Source organism: Cannabis sativa, chromosome 4 (genome assembly GCF_029168945.1).
Source record: "Cannabis sativa cultivar Pink pepper isolate KNU-18-1 chromosome 4, ASM2916894v1, whole genome shotgun sequence".
Lineage (NCBI taxonomy): Eukaryota > Viridiplantae > Streptophyta > Magnoliopsida > Rosales > Cannabaceae > Cannabis > Cannabis sativa.
Genome location: NC_083604.1, coordinates 80,846,683 through 80,865,748, shown reverse-complemented (window position 1 = coordinate 80,865,748; position 19,066 = coordinate 80,846,683). Strand labels below are relative to the sequence as shown.

The 19,066-nt window shown below is 36.0% G+C and overlaps 1 protein-coding gene across 1 annotated transcript; it reads left to right on the top strand.

The window, feature by feature from the left end:
• Nucleotides 1-1,616: 1,616 nt before the first annotated feature.
• Nucleotides 1,617-4,240, top strand: LOC133037190 (uncharacterized). The gene is made up of 8 exons (XM_061114051.1): nt 1,617-1,889; nt 1,993-2,096; nt 2,181-2,265; nt 2,381-2,476; nt 2,591-2,689; nt 2,779-2,922; nt 3,005-3,181; nt 3,335-4,240. Exons 1-8 carry the CDS (start codon nt 1,617-1,619, stop codon nt 3,617-3,619), a joined length of 1,263 nt encoding a protein of 420 aa, XP_060970034.1. The 3' UTR covers nt 3,620-4,240.
• The last annotated feature ends 14,826 nt before the right edge of the window (nt 4,241-19,066 follow it).

The window sequence follows — 19,066 nt, the reverse complement described above, 5'->3', positions numbered from 1 at the left end:
ATAGGTTTATAAAATGGTATTTAAACGGAAGAGGGGCCGCTGCAGACAAAAAGGATGCAGCAGAGATAAAGAAGAAGGATCCGAAGGAAGCTTGGCCGAAGTACTAGTGAGTTATTTGTGGGAGTTATTTTAGTGGTAATATTTTTTGGTTTTGAAAATAATATTTATAATTCCATTCCTTTATTTAATTGATGCGGCCAAGCCAATTTCTATGCTTATGCCGATGCACACAAAGAGAAACCTAAAGCGTATGTGAGTGACTTGGACTGTGTTATGGATCTTTTATTTTTTATCTTTGATTTAGCGTACTTTTGTTAATAATCAAGTCTTAATATTGCAGGTGCTTCGTAGTTTTAAGGAGCAATTCAAGCTTCTTACCGATGAAGAGATTGAGAATTGGGCTGCATACGAAGTCGAGGCTTCCCCTCCAAGGTTGGTGGTAGAGGGAAAGGGAAGAAGGTGAAGGAGACATTATCTCGGTGAGCCGTGATTGACAACAACGAAGGTGTGGGGGACGTTCAAGTTTCTGGTCGTTGCTCATTCGAGCGTTTGGGGAGAATAGTCCCACTGCTGAACGAGGCTCAAAAAGAAATGGTGAGAAATGCCGGTTTCTCAACATTTTTAAGGGAGGATGCCCCGTACATAGACGCTAAGATAGTTAGTTGGCTGATCGATCACGTGGATCCAACCACTTCTCGGGAGATATTTGGAAGAACAATCCAACTATCCGCCAAGCTGTTTGAGGATGTCATGGGAATCCGGGATGGCGGAGAACCCGTGGCAACCGAAAGTGAGCGTGACCTGGTTGAGTTTGACGTCCTCTTCAAGGCCAAGGACTATAGGTATTCCCTGACTTTGCTGGAGAATGAGCTCGGGGAAACCACGACGTTGACTACCTCGTTTCTCATTAAGTTTCTCCTTGTCCGTATTGGAACCGTGTTGCCGCCGAAGAATGGTACCGAGGTCGACACTAGCTACATGCATTCTTTAGTTGACATAAGGTCAATTAAGAAGAAGAATTGGGCGGCTATGGGATATCGATATCTAATGAGCTCTCTACACCGGTACAAGACGAAGAACACCAAAAATGTCTCCGGTTGCACGATATTTTTACAGGTAAGTTTTCGAATTATTGTGATGGTAGTAATTTTATTCTCTCGTGTACTTCTTTGTGGTAATATATGTATGCACTTTTGTTTGGTGGCGGCTTGTATATTTGACGCACGTAGATCGGATCGCTACTCACGTGGACCGAACCGTGGCTCCAATTGACTTTTGGACCACAAAACACCGCAAGTCAGTGTACAAGTGGATTCGAGACCAGGGTGGTCACACAAGTGGAAAGGTACATTTAGTACTTCAATTTTCTAATGCGTTAGAATTTTATTTGAGAGATATGCTAACTAGTTTTTTTGGTGTACTAAGCAGGTGAAGTTGACTAACACGTATGTGTTACTGCCAAGTTTTGAATCCGTCATTGCATGGGCAACCCACAAATGACGCAATATACAAAGCTGTGTGTGAGTTGAAAGATGAGGTCTTCCGGCTTGATTTGAAGGTGAGCCGCGCAAAGAGGCATTGCGAAGGTACTCTCCACTTACCTTGGGAAGGGGACTATGAAAGAAGTGTTGGAGATACCTGAGACGAGCAAAGTTCAGCGCTCGCTTTCGTTCAACGGGGAGACCGAGAAGAAGGATGACGTCGGTGTCGAGGAAAAGGATGGTGAAGGGACGAAGGATGACGTGGTTGTCGAGGAAAAGGATGGTGAAGGGACGAAGGATCAATTGGAAGAGGATGTTGATGATGTAGAGAGTGTCCCTTCACTTAATCTATCAGAAGAGAAGGTCGTTGTTCCAACTAAGGTGGTTGTTTCTGATGATTCGTTTGAGGTTATGAACTTTTGGGGAGAAGATCTCCCCGCTATTGTAAAAGAGGAAGTTGAGCAGGCAGTGAAGGATGATTTTGATGATGTTGCGTTCGAAAGATTCAAAGAATGCGGGAGGGAAGGTGATTGGTCCGTTCATCGTGAAGAAGGGTTACTCAAATCAACAAGACGAGTTGTTCCGTTACATTTTCTCTAGCGCCAATGATCCGAGGTAATCTCATGTGTCATGATTATCGTGTACGTAGTTGATATTAGTACATTCGTTTCGTTGTTGATTATTTGTTTGGTATTTCAGTGAAGTGTTAGCCCATTTTGGGAAGGTTGAGGTCGAGCGGATGTATTTCAAATGCATGAAACCGGAGACCGATATATCACACAGTGTACGTAGAAGTTGGCATTTGGGTGCTTTGAAATTTTTAGTTCATTATTTTAGTTAATGTCATTTACAAATTGTATGAATGACAACATAACGGATATTGTTTGTGTAAATGTCAGCTCATTGATTGCTTTGCTCAAATCATGAATTTTCGAGAGAAGAAGCGCAACGGCATTGGAAGTAAGAGAACTTGGTTTATGCCCACCAGAATTTCGGTATGAAATTTGATATTTAAAAGTGGACATGAATCTTTTGTATTTGTGCTGTAAACTCTGTTAAATCTATGTTTTTATTTAAAATGTAATCTATTATGTGTGCTTATTGTGCAGAGCAAGTTACTTGGAAGATCGATGACTGTGGAGAGGATGGCGAAGCAGCAAGAGTGGTCCACTCTTTATTACGATGCAGATTTGAGTTTATGTCACACTGTAATTTGCATTTTCTTGAAACTTTTGTGTTGAATCAAATGTGTGTAGTTCAATTTTCCGATGACGTTGTTTGTTTTACTTTGTCGCAGATGGTGGTACCCCTACTGGATACCGAGAGTGCTCCGCACTGGTTTGCGGCGAATGTGAGCATGGTTAATACAACAGTGGAAATTAGGGACTCGTTGTCTTCTGCAATGCATAAGAGGTCACGTCGGAGCACCTGCGTAGAGATGGTATGCACGTGTGTACACGGTTTGCCGTTTTATTAGTCTAATTGCACTAATCTCAACTGTGATTGTTTTAATTTTTTTGCAGCTCCAGACTTTGGACCAATTGTTTGCCCCTGTCAAGCCAGGAGACCTGAATTTCAGCGAGTTTGTAATTATTTCTTCAAGCAAGGACTACCCACAACAACAAAATGGCCACGATTGTGGAATGTTTGTAATGAAGTACATGGAATCACTGTTCGAGGAAAATGAAATATTGGAAGAGGTAATGTAATGTTGATTTCTTTAGTTTAAGTTTTCATCCTGTTAACTAACTGTTTATATTGTGAAAATTGAGTTGTCAATCTATTTTTTGATGGATTTGTTTCTATGGATTTGGTTGTCATGTGTATTACTGAATTCCTAATGTACACTGCAGTTTGATCCTATTGAAGCGAGACTGGATTGTGTTGGGAAAATTGTCACCCACGAGAGTAACAAGGCTAAACATGCTGTGATGGAGGGAGTTAAGAAGCAATTTGGATTGAGCAAAACCAAAGTTCTTCCATCAACATCTACAACTATAGCATTACATAGTCCATCAAGGTCTCCTCGAGACCCCCGATTCAGCACAGCGAAGGCCAGGTCCGAAAACATGTGGACTGGCAAGAGCAAGTCCCCGAAAACACGTCATTCTAAAAGGCTGGCCATAAGTAACAAGTAGTATATTACAATAGTTAGAAAAGTTACTTTATTTATATATTTACTATGTTCAGTACAATGGTTACAAAAGTTAGGTTTTAGGTCGTAAATTATATTTACTCAGTCATGTTATATACTTGCATCATACTACTGTTAGGTGATTTGGAATTGCACTAATGTTGGTGATTTTATAATTTACTATAGGGTGAGACTTGTGGTAGTTTTTAGAATTTGGTGGAACTGATTATTATTATTGTATGGTCATTATTACTATTATTGTGAATATTATTTAGGTTGTTATACTTTGCCATTACTATTAGGTTTTGGATTTTTTTTTACCATAACAATATGTCAAGTACATTATTCTGAAAATGAAACTAACCAATTTTACATTCCTTTTCGCACTATCTGTTTTAGTCCAATGATGTCCATAGCCAAAATAATAATAATACTTATACTTATGTACTTTCCCATTACTATTGTGAATATTATTACTGTTGTTATATTTTGCCAGTACTATTAGGTTTTGGATAGTGAAGTACATTATTTTCAAAATGAAATTGTTTACTCCAATTATGTCCAAAATAATAAAAATACCTACAATCAACAACGAAGGCATTAATTCTGGCCTTGGACATAAATTTGGATCAAAAAGAGTAAGTACAGTACAGTTATGAGCAATAATAATAACTCTGTCACACAATTTCCTTTGTAACAATTTTACCACTTCTAAATAATGTAATTAAAGGCTATAAAAAAGAACTGTTTTCCAAAAATGCAGTGTATTGAACATCAACCTTTACAACAATTATATGGATACCTCCAACATATTAAAAATTAAAAACAATGGTACCAATCTATTCAACATTAACCACATAGTTAAAGTACTGTACAGAGATGAGACATAATAACTCTGAATTTCACCATTTCTAAATAATGCAATTAAAAGCTACCAAAAAAAATAAAGGTTAGTGTTTTTAAAAAATGCAATGTATTGAACATCAACGTTTGAAAATGGTAGCAATCTATTAAACATTAAACTTTGAAAAAAAAAGTTGAAGTATTTTTAAAATGCAAATTAGTGAAACACAACAATGTTGACTAAGTTATTATGACACTTTTTGGATTATATTGTGAAAATTACCGATATTTAACTTTAAATCCTAGTATTTCACACTAGATTAATTACTGTACTACGCACATATTGACATTCACAATCAATGACGAAATAGTAATTAAGAAATTTTTAATAGAACCAACTTAAATGCCTACCTTTTCTTTGAATTACGTCCTTAAAAAACATAAAATAAACATCATACCACATACAATATCTCTAACGAAATAAAAGTTGGCAAATGATGAAGAGGCAAATAAATATAATGAAATATAATTTTTTAATAATGTTTTCATGGTGCATCTTCTCTTTCTCCAAACTCCTTACTTGGTTTCGCAAACCGAGAGTAGTGTCTGCAGGTTTTTTAGGATGAGCTTGATCGATCCAACAAAAGTAATCACATCCTCGACTTTCGTTGTTCTCCTGAATTTAAAATAAGTACATCACCATATTTACAAAGCCTAGTTTAAAATATTATTAAGGCGTTCGAAGTCTTACATAGTGCGGACATCCAAAGAAGCGACGACCGGATTTGCTCTACCGCTAGAAGTCCAAACATAAGCTAGATCACCACAAGAGCAATGGGGGTGTCCCCCAAGTGAATTTTTCCATGAAGGGAAATCCCTCTCGAACCCGTAGGGTCCTCTCCAGAACCGCCCACCATGTTTTTTTTTTAACAAACCAAATTAGGGTGTTAGTGAGGCTTGAAAAGGAGTGTTTCCGTTGACCTTATGGTGGAAATAGGTTGTGAAAATAAATTTAGGGGGGAAACCGAATTTCTTTGAAAACGTTAGAAAGTATATTAAAATTGGGGAGCATATTTCGTGCTTCCTCTCAAATATTTGCTTCAAAGTCTTTGGTGCACTATACTTATATACAAAAAAGTAGTGTCAATCAATCACAAGCAAATTCAATCAAATTAAAATAATATTTTATGTTAACTCTATGAACAGTTAAAAGTACAACACATAAATATTTCTCCCCACATGAATAAACCACATATACAAATGGCTTAGTTTGGTTTAATGGAATTGTATGAACTTTCTTATATTTTAATTTTATGTAGGATGTATTGGAATTCTAATTTCCAATAATCGGATTGACATGTGTAGGATGTATTACCTTCTTTAATAAAATAAAAAATACTTATTTAAATATACAAACCTTTGAAGTCAATATGAATGAAAATAATGTGTGTCATTTAAATATACATTTTGAATTTTGAGTGGGTTAATATCAATGAAACTTAATTTTTGTCTTATGTTAATAGAATCTGCTACAGTACATATGATGTGACATATAACTATGTAAAACTCGGCCAAGTACGTTTTTACAATAAAATAATAATTTCAACACTTAAAGTAAACAACAAATCCTTCAAAACCCTAAAAAACAATTTTAAATAAATGAGGAAGACCTTTTTTGTATTTTAAAATAATAAACATTTTAATAATATTTTCCCATCAATCCATATACGGTCAAATCGTAGGTTGTACATGAGGAAGCAATTTGACATAGGACTGTAAAAAACGCTGACATTCGCCTCCCGCATATCTTTTCTTCAAGAGTCTGGCGCACCGTTGTGTCAAATATTATAACACTCATTCCTCGGTCGCCTTGTCCACTCGGGAGGTTAAGGTTCGGTAGGATGACATATTTGGGTGGCCGTTTTGGAAGTAGTTCCCGCCACCCTAGTCCACCCATCCCAAACCTTCGTCAACATTTCCTGAATACACATGTACCACATACATAAAATTTTTAAGAAACAATTTGTAATAATATAATATTGAAATAAATAGACATAAAGAGTTGAGTTATTACCAAAATTTGTTATGAGATGATTTATTGAATTGCCGAAATTCCCTTGATGCACCTACAACACACGGTTGCGGTGCATACCAATCCTTCGTTTACACATCTTCACTTTGGTGCAACAACAATACATAATTTATTTTTTAATATATTATACACACGTCTACATATAGGGAGTGAGTTCTCTAGGATAGGGTTTAATACGAAATTGTGAAGGAGTAAGGAGAGGTAGAGGGGTATATATAGTACTTGTGGATGTGATTGTTGAGTGTAGTCTTCACAAAAATTTAAAAATAATAATTAATAATATAACCCTAGGTACGCCACAAATAACCTAAAGCTATTTATTTGACTTTTTCAATCCCTTGAAAAACGTAGTATCAACAAACCCAACCCCCTACTAACTTTTCCTTGGAAGACGTAATTGGAACCAATATGCATGCTCGGTGACAACATTGAATTGGTTCACTGTGCTAAACAAAAATTATGTATTTAAATAAGGTAAATGTTGCTCCCATTGTTATCACATGTAGCAACAAATATCCTAATATTATGTCCAAATAAACATGTGTGGCCAAATGAATAAGAAATTAAATTAGGATGTTTACTAATAATGAAAACTCAATATTTATTTAAATACGATTTTAATATTTCATTAAAATATTATTCGTTGGAGTAAATATTGCAATAATTTTTGTAAGATTACATTAACGTATCACTCGTTGGAATCAAGATTACAATAATTTTTTGAATACTATATAAATATAGATATTTAATAGCAAAATTGTTTAATGTTATGAATACAATAGTAGTTTAAGACAAGAAGTGACTCTAGTAATAAAATCAGGAGAATAGTGAATCTGGTACGCGTCATGATGAACTGAGTACACACTCAAATTTCAAACAACCTAAATTCATAGTGCGACTTCTCCCATATCGCATCGGTGTCACTCGTACAACCCTAGGTCAAACTTGATTCGGTGAGTTCGTTAGAAGAGGAGTGACTCCGCGGTACCCAAGAAACTTCACTACATACCGTGTCACCGCGCATGTAAACACCGCGAGTGACAACGTCGCACTACGAATGGTTGATCGTCGCGTCGTACAACCCTAGCTCGAACTAGATTCATTGAGTTTTTTAGGAGGATAGTGACTCCGGTACACCAAAGCTAACTTGACTACATACTGTGTGTCACCTTAACCAAAAAACACCGAATCCAGTTCGACCTGGGGTACCGGAATCACTACTCTCCCAACGAACTAACCGAATCCAGTTCGACCTGGGGTTGTACTGAGTGACACTCAACCATTCGTACTACTGACATTGTGACTTGCGGTGTTTACGGGCCCGGTTACACACAATATGTACTCAAGTTCGCTTTGGGGTACCGGAATCACTACTCTCCCAACGAACTCACCGAATCCAGTTCGACCTCGGGTTGTACTGAGTGACACTCAACCATTCCTACTACCGACATTGTGACTTGCGGTGTTTACGGGCCCGGTGACACACAATATGTACTCAAGTTCGCTTTGGGGTACCGGAATCACTACTCTCCCAACGAACTAACCGAATCCAGTTCGACCTGGGGTTGTACTGAGTGACACTCAACCATTCGTACTACTGACATTGTGACTTGCGGTGTTTACGGGCCCGGTGACACACAATATGTACTCAAGTTCGCTTTGGGGTACCGGAATCACTACTCTCCCAACGAACTAACCGAATCCAGCTCGACCTCAGGGTTGTACCGAGTGACACTCAACCATTCGTACTACCGACATTGTGACTTGCGGTGTTTACGGGCCGGTGACACACAATATGTACTCAAGTTCGCTTTGGGGTACCGAATCACTACTCTCCCAACGAACTCACCGAATCCAGTTCGACCTCGGGTTGTACTGAGTGACACTCAACCATTCCTACTACTGACATTGTGACTTGCGGTGTTTACGGGCCCGGTGACACACAATATGTAGTCCAGTTCGCTTTGGGGTACCGGAATCACTACTCTCCCAACGAACTAACCGAATCCAGTTCGACCTGGGGTTGTACTGAGTGACACTCAACCATTCGTACTACTGACATTGTGACTTGCGGTGTTTACGGGCACGGTGACACACAATATGTACTCAAGTTCGCTTTGGGGTACCGGAATCACTACTCTCCCAACGAACTAACCGAATCCGCTCGACCTCGGGTTGTACTGAGTGACACTCAACCATTCGTACTACTGACATTGTGACTTGCGGTGTTTACGGGCCCGGTGACACACAATATGTACTCAAGTTCGCTTTGGGGTACCGGAATCACTACTCTCCCAACGAACTCACCGAATCCAGTTCGACCTCGGGTTGTACTGAGTGACACTCAACCATTCCTACTACTGACATTGTGACTTGCGGTGTTTACGGGCCCGGTGACACACAATATGTAGTCCAGTTCGCTTTGGGGTACCGGAATCACTACTCTCCCAACGAACTAACCGAATCCAGTTCGACCTGGGGTTGTACTGAGTGACACTCAACCATTCGTACTACTGACATTGTGACTTGCGGTGTTTACGGGCCCGTGACACACAATATGTACTCAAGTTCGCTTTGGGGTACCGGAATCACTACTCTCCCAACGAACTCACCGAATCCAGTTCGACCTCGGGTTGTACTGAGTGACACTCAACCATTCCTACTACTGACATTGTGACTTGCGGTGTTTACGGGCCCGGTGACACACAATATGTACTCAAGTTCGCTTTGGGGTACCGGAATCACTACTCTCCCAACGAACTAACCGAATCCAGTTCGACCTGGGGTTGTACTGAGTGACACTCAACCATTCGTACTACTGACATTGTGACTTGCGGTGTTTACGGGCCCGGTGACACACAATATGTACTCAAGTTCGCTTTCGGGTACCGGAATCACTACTCTCCCAACGAACTAACCGAATCCAGTTCGACCTCGGGTTGTACTGAGTGACACTCAACCATTCGTACGACCCACAATGTGACTTGCGGTGTTTACGGGCCCGGTGTGGCACAGTATGTACTCATTTAATCATGAAGCGTACTAGAGTCATTATTCTCCAGACTTTATTACTACACTCACTTGTTCTCTCAAACTACTATTGTATTCGTAACAAAGATGTACTCATTTTAATATGTGAGAAACATAAAATGAAGAATAATATTAAAAGTATTTTTTTGTTAGTTTTTTATATTTTTAAGCTATATTATGTTATTATATTATTTAAGATACCCTGAAGTAACTTTTTTTTTTTTAAATGTAACTCTTATAATGTTTTAAATGTGTCTGATAAAATAGTTTTATAAAAATAAGTTTATTTTTAATTTAATTTTCTAATTTCAAATATAAAAAATTTAAAAGTAGTAACTTGTTTTCATACATTAAATTTTATTTAAATTTAAATATTCTTATATAAAATAAAAAAAGAAAAAGACTAAAATATTTTTAAAAAAAATTTAAAAAAAAGAGAATGTTTGACAAGTTTATTATTATTATTACAAAAAATATATTTTTACTATATGTGTCATGAGTCATATACAAATAATAAATAAAAAAGTAGGGATGCCTAAAAAAGTAATTGGCAAAAAAAAAAAAGAAAACGTACAACCGCTGAATTAATATATTTTAAAATTATTAAAGTGAGAATATGTGAGTAGCTCATTATTTCATTTTTTTAATAATAATATTAATAAAGGAGAAATTTTTTCTAACCACAATCAACCAAACCACAACAAAATCGATAATTTCGTTGGTTGGAATTACGTCTTCCAAGGAAAAGTTAATAGGGGTTGGGTTTGTTCAAATTACGTTTTTCAAGGGATTGACAAAATCAAATTTGTCTTGGGGTTATACCACCTTTAGCCGTACCTAGGGTTATATTAATTATTATTTTGTAATATTTGACAAGACTACACTCAACAATCACATCCACAAGTACTATATATACCCCTCTACCTCTCCTTACTCCTTCACCTCTCAATTTAGTATTGTTTTCTTTCCTAGAAAACTCACTCCCTATCTGTAGACGTATGTATAGGGATAATATATATAAAAAAAAAATAGTAAATTATGTATTGTTGTTGCACCGAAGTGAAGATGTGTAAACAAAAGGATTGGTATGCACTACAACCGTTTGTTGTAGGTGCATCAAGGGAATTTCAGCAATTCAATCAATCATCTCATTAGAAATTTCGGTAATAACTCCACTATTTACGTCTATTTTTTTAAAAATTATATTATTACGAATTGTTTCTTAAAAATTTTATGTATGTGGTATATGTATATTCAGGAAACGTTGACGAAGGTTTCGGATGGGTGGAGTAGGGTGGCACGAACAACTTCCAATCATGGCACCCAAATATGCCATCCAACCGAACCTAAACCTCCAATAAGGCCACCGAGGGATGAGTGTTATCTATCATATTTGACACTACGGTGCGCCATACTCTGGAACAAAATGATACGCGGGAGGCAAATGTCAGCGTTTTTACATTTTTTGGTAAAATTATTATTTTATTATAAAACCGTACTTGGGTGAGTTTTAAATATATATGTCACATCATATGTACTGTAGGAGTTTTTATTAACAAAAGACAAAAATTAATCCATTTTGTTGGGTTAATCCAAATGTTAATCCATTAGTTGGTTGTTCACTTTTATTATTTGAAAATTGTAATGTTTAATACTTTATTGTAATCAAGAAGTGAGAAATTGTAATGTGGTTACTACAAATTAATTAGCATATATAAAAGATTTCTTTATTCTAATAACGTATTTCTACGTATGTCTTTCCAACCCTAAAATCAATTCTTCGAGTATTGTGCCAAATATTATAAAAAAAAACTTGTTTTTATTATTTATTATAATTGTAGGGAATGTTCTATTCTATGTACCTTATATTTTGATCTCTATAAATAGACAAACATCCTACATATAGTTACTTTATTTGTAATAAAATAATTAGGATTAATACAATTAAGAGCACCATGATTTGATATCAATATATTATAACATTTATTGTTGATACATTTAATAGAGTTTCATTTTTTTTTTCTTTTTCTGAAAATTAATTTTATAATTCTAAATTTTAATGCATATGGTGCATGGGACCTCACATTTGATCTTTATGTTCAATTAATATTGATTTTTTTTTTATATATAATATTTTATTTAGAAACATTTTGTGTTCTTATTTAAATTTAGGCTAGTAAATTTAAATTAATACAACATTTAACAAAAAAGAAGGCAAATACTCATTTTGACAAATTATTTAGATGGTGTTTTGGCACTATAATTAAAAAATAAATTTTATTCTTAACAACTGAATTTTTTTTTTAATAATGCCTACAATTATAAGTGTTTGACAATATTTTCAGAAGATTTTTTTTTTTAAAAAAAAATAAAAAAAATATAAAATTTTGAGAACACCAAAAAGTTATTTGTCGGAGTTTAATTTCATCAATTTTTTTTTCCAAATTACTTTAAAATGCATTTCTTTTTTATGAATATATTTATTAATTTTTTTATTGAAGTTTATTTTCTAAGAAAAAAAGAAAGAATAAATAAATAATTTCTGTTTTTACAAAATTACATCAAACAAATATTTTTTAATTTTTGAAAACTTCAAAGTATGTTTTATATTATCATTATTTTAAACAATTTTAAAAAAAATAAAAACAAAACCTTAAAAATTCGAGTGACTCCTCTTATTATTTAAGATTTGAAAACAATTTTATGTTTTTATAAACTCAAAAGGTGGGTCTACATACAAATTCTTGATTTAGTTAAATATTTTCAAAAACAAAATCTGGGTATTATTTTGAATTTTAGATTGAAAAATAAAAACACTATTTTTCATGTTTCAAACCGTGTACTTATTACTTAAAGATGGTGATGTGACATTTTTATACTGTAATAAATCAATTCACATCATTCATTATGTCTTCCATCTGTACTAATACTTAAAAGCATTTTATTTTTACTTTAATTCTGGAAATTATTATTTAAATCATAAAACCGTACGTAATTTTGTTTTTAATATAAACATGTCACATCACTTAGTACTTTCCCGATATTGCTTAGATTTTGTTTGTGGGATTTGATTCACCTTCTCCTTCTATTAAAATTGGTTAACTAATAAATGGGTAAATATTACCATTGTCAAAATTTATTAACTATGAAATGGTTAAATTCGAAAAAGAAAACCAATATTATTACATCAACCCAATCACGTGTACATCAACCCACCAACCCACTATATAAGTAAAGGTTATGTCTATTCACTAAGCATTTTTATCAAACCCCGTTTTACTGTTACCTACATCAAATGGACCCTTACCAAAACTTCAACCCTTTTGAAACAAGTCCTCAAAAATCCCCACCGCATCCTTTTTCTTCCACAACACACGTAGGTACACCGTCACGGAGTCCAAGACTCCGTTCAGCGTCCATCTCAGGATGTCCTAACTGTGCAAGGCTCGAGTCTGTTCTCCACGAACACGAAAAAATTATAAAGAAGGCTCATTTACGAGCCACGGAGGCCAAGCAAGAGTCATACAAACTCGCGGAACATCTGTACCATTCAGCCCACGCCATGCAAGAAGCCAACAGTTCAAGAGAAAAATTAGAGGGTATCATGGATGACATTCTCGACTACACCGAGGTGTCCATTCCCCACTACCTACTTCATGTGAAACAAGAATCACCAAGCACTACTCCAAGAGAAAGCCCTTCACGACCAAAGTCCCCGTTCGTAGACAATAGCCCTCCGTCTCAAATGAAGTTCCCTCAAGTTATAGAACTTGATTGAACATCCGTTCGGTTTCGCCGTGGTATTTTTCATATATATATACTGTACTTTTGTTACAACTCATCTCATATGGCCGTTGAATCAACTTTTTGTTAGGCCATTTAATGAGATTGAAGCACTTCTATTATATATCTACTTGTTTGTAACTTTACTATATTATTTTAAGTTTTTTTGCTTTCATTTTGCAGTTGTGATTTCACAATGATTCACTTCACTTTTACTTCCACAATTAATTAATGAGGAAAGTGACATTAATACTCCAAAATAAACCAAAGTACATATTTCATAACAAATACTGATCGTACAACATTATAGCTTAAAATATAAAATAACATAACTTGGACACTAACACAAGGCATCATTTATCGTTTTTGGGAGAAGTATCCACTCCTCCTTTGTCTCCAACTTCTATATCATCTCCATTTCGGTCCTCACCTTTCTCGGCCGAATCTTTCACATTGTCCCGTTCGGGTGATTTAATTGCACCGTAACATTCACCCTCATCAAACGGTGAGCAAACGGAATTAAGGATAGCCTCTTCATCATTATCATCATCAGAATCCCACATGCAGGGAAACTCATTAACACAAAGAAAGTTCTCTAACTTTCTGCCCAGTGAAGCATTCTCCCGTCTCTCCATGTAGACATAAAGCAGAAAAAGCTTCTATGAAAGATTCATAACGAATTATTTTTATGGACGCATCAGAAGTAGTGTTTTTGCTTACAGCATCTTCGTACGTACTATAGATACCTTCATTTGGTCCATTGAAAATAACCCAGTGGACTCGAACTCATACTTGATATATTGTAATGCTAATAACTAAGTTACAAATTAATTTCTCTATAAACTTGATGCTGGATTGGAAAACGTCTCAAGTGTCTTATATAAGTCGTGGAGAATAACCCTATAGTACGTTTTTTAGTTAGCTGTACTCCATTGGGATGTACTCCATTGGGCAAATGTGATGTGTCAAAAGAGGGGTGCTTAAATCTCTGAATTACACAATTAAATACACGTGTAGGCGTACGTAGTATGGTCAAATGTCAACATTATTCATCAATGCCGTTTTTCCAAAAAACCTAATGTCCTACTACATCGTTCTAACGTACGACGATGGTTTAACTTATAAGAAGATGTAGGTGAAGTGGCCCATTAATATCAGCCCAACATAAATAAATCCCCAACATATATAAATCAAGAAACTACCCATTCTACTAAAATAAGACATCACTTTAATACACGTGTACACGCATGGGGTTTTCATAATAGTATCGCGTTATCTTTGTAAAGTACAGGAATGGTTGAATTCATTAAAAGATGTTGGTATAGGCCCATTAATATAAGCCCAATGGATTTAAATGTGAACAACTAACCATTTATTAAAATTTTCTTCTTTTCTTAACATATTTTTTTCCAAAAACAATAAAAGTACAATGTTTTATTTCGGACGTACGAATATGGTTCAACTCATTGAAAAACTTAGGTGAAGGCCCATTAACATAACCCCAATCTATTTAAATCCCACCACCAAACCTTTCAACTCAATAACATCAACCCTTCAAATTTTTCGTCAAATAACCTTATTTCACAATTACATGTGGAATGAAATTAAAACAATTTGTACTATTATACTGTTATGACGTACGAGAGGAGTTGAGTTCAGATTGTAATATTGAAGAGGCCCATTAATATCAGCCCAACCCTTTAAATGTGATCACCAACTCCACACAACCCTATTATCTCACTCTTCTATACTCACAAAATCTAATTTCAATCCCCTCACCACCCTCTACACCTTACTCCTCATCTACAATTCTTACAAATCAATAACAAGCCAACATGAATGACGAACACACTTATGAATGGGAAACCATCACAGCAGAGCTAAACATCATAAAACCAGTGAATGAGATTGAGATACAGGACGTGCTAGGCAAGAGTCTCGACAAACTGGAAAAATGGGAAGCATTCTACGAAATGTATGCGAAACGGATGGGTTTCGGCACAAGGAAAGACGATGTACGACGTTCTCATGGGGTCATTGTAATGCGGAGGTGGGTTTGTTGTTCAGAGGGTTCGAAAAAAATCGCATCACCGGACACACCAAGAAAAAAAAGACCTCATGATGTCAACTAGAACCGGATGTCGCAGCAATGCGTATTTTACTCACACAACCGTCTAACACTTGGAAATGCAAAGAGTTCAGCACAATGCACAATCACGAGTTGGCTTCATCAAGTGAGGTACAATTTTTGAGATCATATAGAGTTGTCTCCAATGGGTTGCTTGCCCAAGTCAGGTCGATGAACTCCGTAGGAATTAAAACTGCCAACATAATGTCTCATGTTGCTTTGCAAAGTGGAGGTTACGAGAAAATGCCATGTCAACTTCGAGATGTGTACAACAGGGTTGCTGGTGCGAAGCGAGAAGAGAAGATAGAGACGGACTCGAAGGGGCTGCGGGATTTCTTGATTGTCTCGCGAGAGAGAAGGATCCTAATTTCTTCGTTGTCTATCAGGTTGACGACGAGAATCGCTTGGCTAACTTATTCTGGGCAGATGGAAACTCACGCGTGGACTATGTAGCTTTTGGGGATGTACTAGGATTTGACACAACCTACATGACGAATGAGTACAATAAGCCCCTCACTGTTCTCATTGGCGTCAACCACCATTTCAACACATGCATCTTCGGATTTGCTCTCCTCCTCCACGAGAAGCTTCCATCATATTCTTGGCTACTTCAAAAATTTCTAGAATGCCATGGAGATAAGAAGCCAAGTGTTGTAGTTACTGACCAAGATGCGGCCATGAAACAAAGCTATCGTTGAACACATGCCTGATGTTACGCACCGTCTCTGCGCTTGGCATCTCAATACAAATGCTTCGAAAAAGGTTAAAGATCCGATCTTCTTAAAAACATTTAAGGATCTCATGTACAACTACTACGAGGAGGAAGAATTTGAAGCAAGATGGTTAGACGTCATCCAAACCCAACAACTAACGTATAATGAATGGTGTCAAACAACATTCGAGTCAAGACAACAATGGGCGTAAACGTATTTAAGGGGTTCATTCGTTGCGGGAATGAGAACCACACAACGTTGCGAATCCATCAACTCCGCTCTAAAAAAATTTTTAGAGAAGAATTAGTGCTTGCGTGAATTTGTAACAACCATAGATATGACAAGCCTCAAAGCTCGGTACACAACGAGACCGCAAATGACTTCAAAAGTAGATGCACTCGACCTCACCCACCTAATCCTACATGCTTGACCACTTACTACAACCAATGTGCCGAATTCTACACAAGAACTATGTACCACAAGGTTGCCGAGCGGCTTGATTTAGAGAATAACTATTTTGTCCTAACTCAAGAGCAAGAAGGAGAGTGGCGTATATTCACCATTGGAAAGTTCCGCATCCGGACGTCCAATACCGAGTTCATTATCGTGAAGGCCGACGAGCACTACACCGTAGTTGCTTGCTCTATGAAAGTCAAGGGTACCCTTGTAGACATTTATGGGCTACAATGAAAAGATTAAACATGAGAAGAATACCTAATTCTCTTCTCATGAAGCGATGGAGCAAATCCGCAAAGATAAATCTCCACCTACTTTTTAACCCGCCAAAGACAACCACAACAAGACATTTACGAGATGGCTAGGTTTGGATCTCTCGGTTCACCGACTTATAACTTCACTTTCTATGCGGCGAAATCGGAGGACTCGTACAACCGTGCAAAGGAAGAGCTTGAACGGCTAACTCTAATGTTCAAGGAAGAATTTGACTTGAATTCCAATCCGAAGGAGAGACGCCACAACCTGGAAGATATCGTAAAGCAACCCCAACATTATTAAAGACCCCGAAGTTGTGAGAACAAAGGGTACGGGAAATACAAGGGAAGGACCAAACGGGAGCGGATCCCAAGAAACTCAAGACATTGTCGCATTTGTCGCTCATCGTACCATGATTATCGACGGTGCCCAAATCGTCAACATAACACTGGATCTCAGGGGCAACAACCTCCAAACAATCAACCAGCATCTGACTCATTCAATGACCACTCCAACGCGTATTTCCCGGAACCGCCTTCCTCCACACAAGAGTCTTACTATGGTCATTCTTATAACTAGCTACTTTTAGCCATTGTTGTTTTAACGTTTATGACTCTACTTATTGCAACCCAAGATCTACATTTATATACTTCTTGTTATGTTTGCTGTGTTTAAGGTAATTCTCTCATCTTCACCAAACCTCAAAATTATTATTGACGAACAACTAAATTATGCCTAGGAAAAAAAACTGAATCTTATAAGGTGAAAAAATATATTTTTCTGGTAATTTTTAATATACGAAATATTTACAATTACAAAATTACACCAACTAAAAACTCAATGTATAACAACAAATAATTTCATCACTAAAAAAAAAAAATTCTAAACAATATACTACGAAACGTAAATGAACGTACTCGGTACGTGAAATTTTGTACTCGGTACGTGATATTATGTACACTAATTTTACTAAACATCACGCAGAAATAAGTAATGTACACGGTACTCTATATAATGTACTTAATTACCATCCCACAAATACATATGATCTTATGAATGAAGGAAAATACCAAAATAGCCTTAATCCGACAACATGGACCCACTGCCTACAGTGTTTTCGTACCATCAACTGCCAGGAACAGTGAAGAGTGATGTACCTTTTTGTACTCTAACTAACACAAACAGTACCATTTTGTACTTTTTCCGTACCTAATTATTTTATAATTAAAAAAATAAAATCCCAACCGGTAACCACACCTACAACAACCGGTTACCACTTACATTTTAAAAATTAAAAAACATTTAAAAGTACGGTGGGGCCCCCCTGCCGTACAACGGATTCCAATCCGTGTTTTGCATATATGGGCACAAAATCGGCTGCCTATATATATAAGACCCCACTAATTAATTTTTCTTCTTTCTTTCTTTCATCAACCATTTTAGTTTGCAAAAAAACTAGAGTTTTGCTTTTCTTCTTCACATGCTTATGTCGACTACTCACTCAGCATATGGTTTATCTTCAACTTCTATATATATACATATATTAATACACAGTATTGAATTAAACTAATAATGTAAAAATATTAAAATTTATAAAATAATCTCACTTAAGTTATTATGATAGTCGTATAGTATAAATTTATAGTTATTTTGTGACCATAATAGTCGTTTATCAGGGTTTATCTTGTGTCATTTAGTTGGTCATAGAAAAAAATATATTTATGCTTTTATTTAGAAAATATATATATAATTATAAAAAAGGATAAAAAAATTTTAGGTTCTTGAACTAAGTGGGTTCTAGCCACAATCCTAATCGACCTATATTAAGGGTCAAGCCTATCGTTTATGGTCGCACGTTATAATTCATAATCATTTCTGTTATCCTATAAAGTTATTTTGTTAATAAAAATTTCATGTTATGTAATTAATCTTATTGATTTTTAGTAGTGTAATATATGTGTGGCTTTTTAAAAATGTTGAATAATTAATTTTACCAATAAAAAAATATTCTATCTCACATTTCAAGCATGAGATAATATATATTATAATTAATGCATGAAAGAATATATTCATGATAACCAAATTATCAACAAAGATGGGAGATTATATATAGAGGGCTTGATGATCTGAACCCAGTGAGATCTCCACACC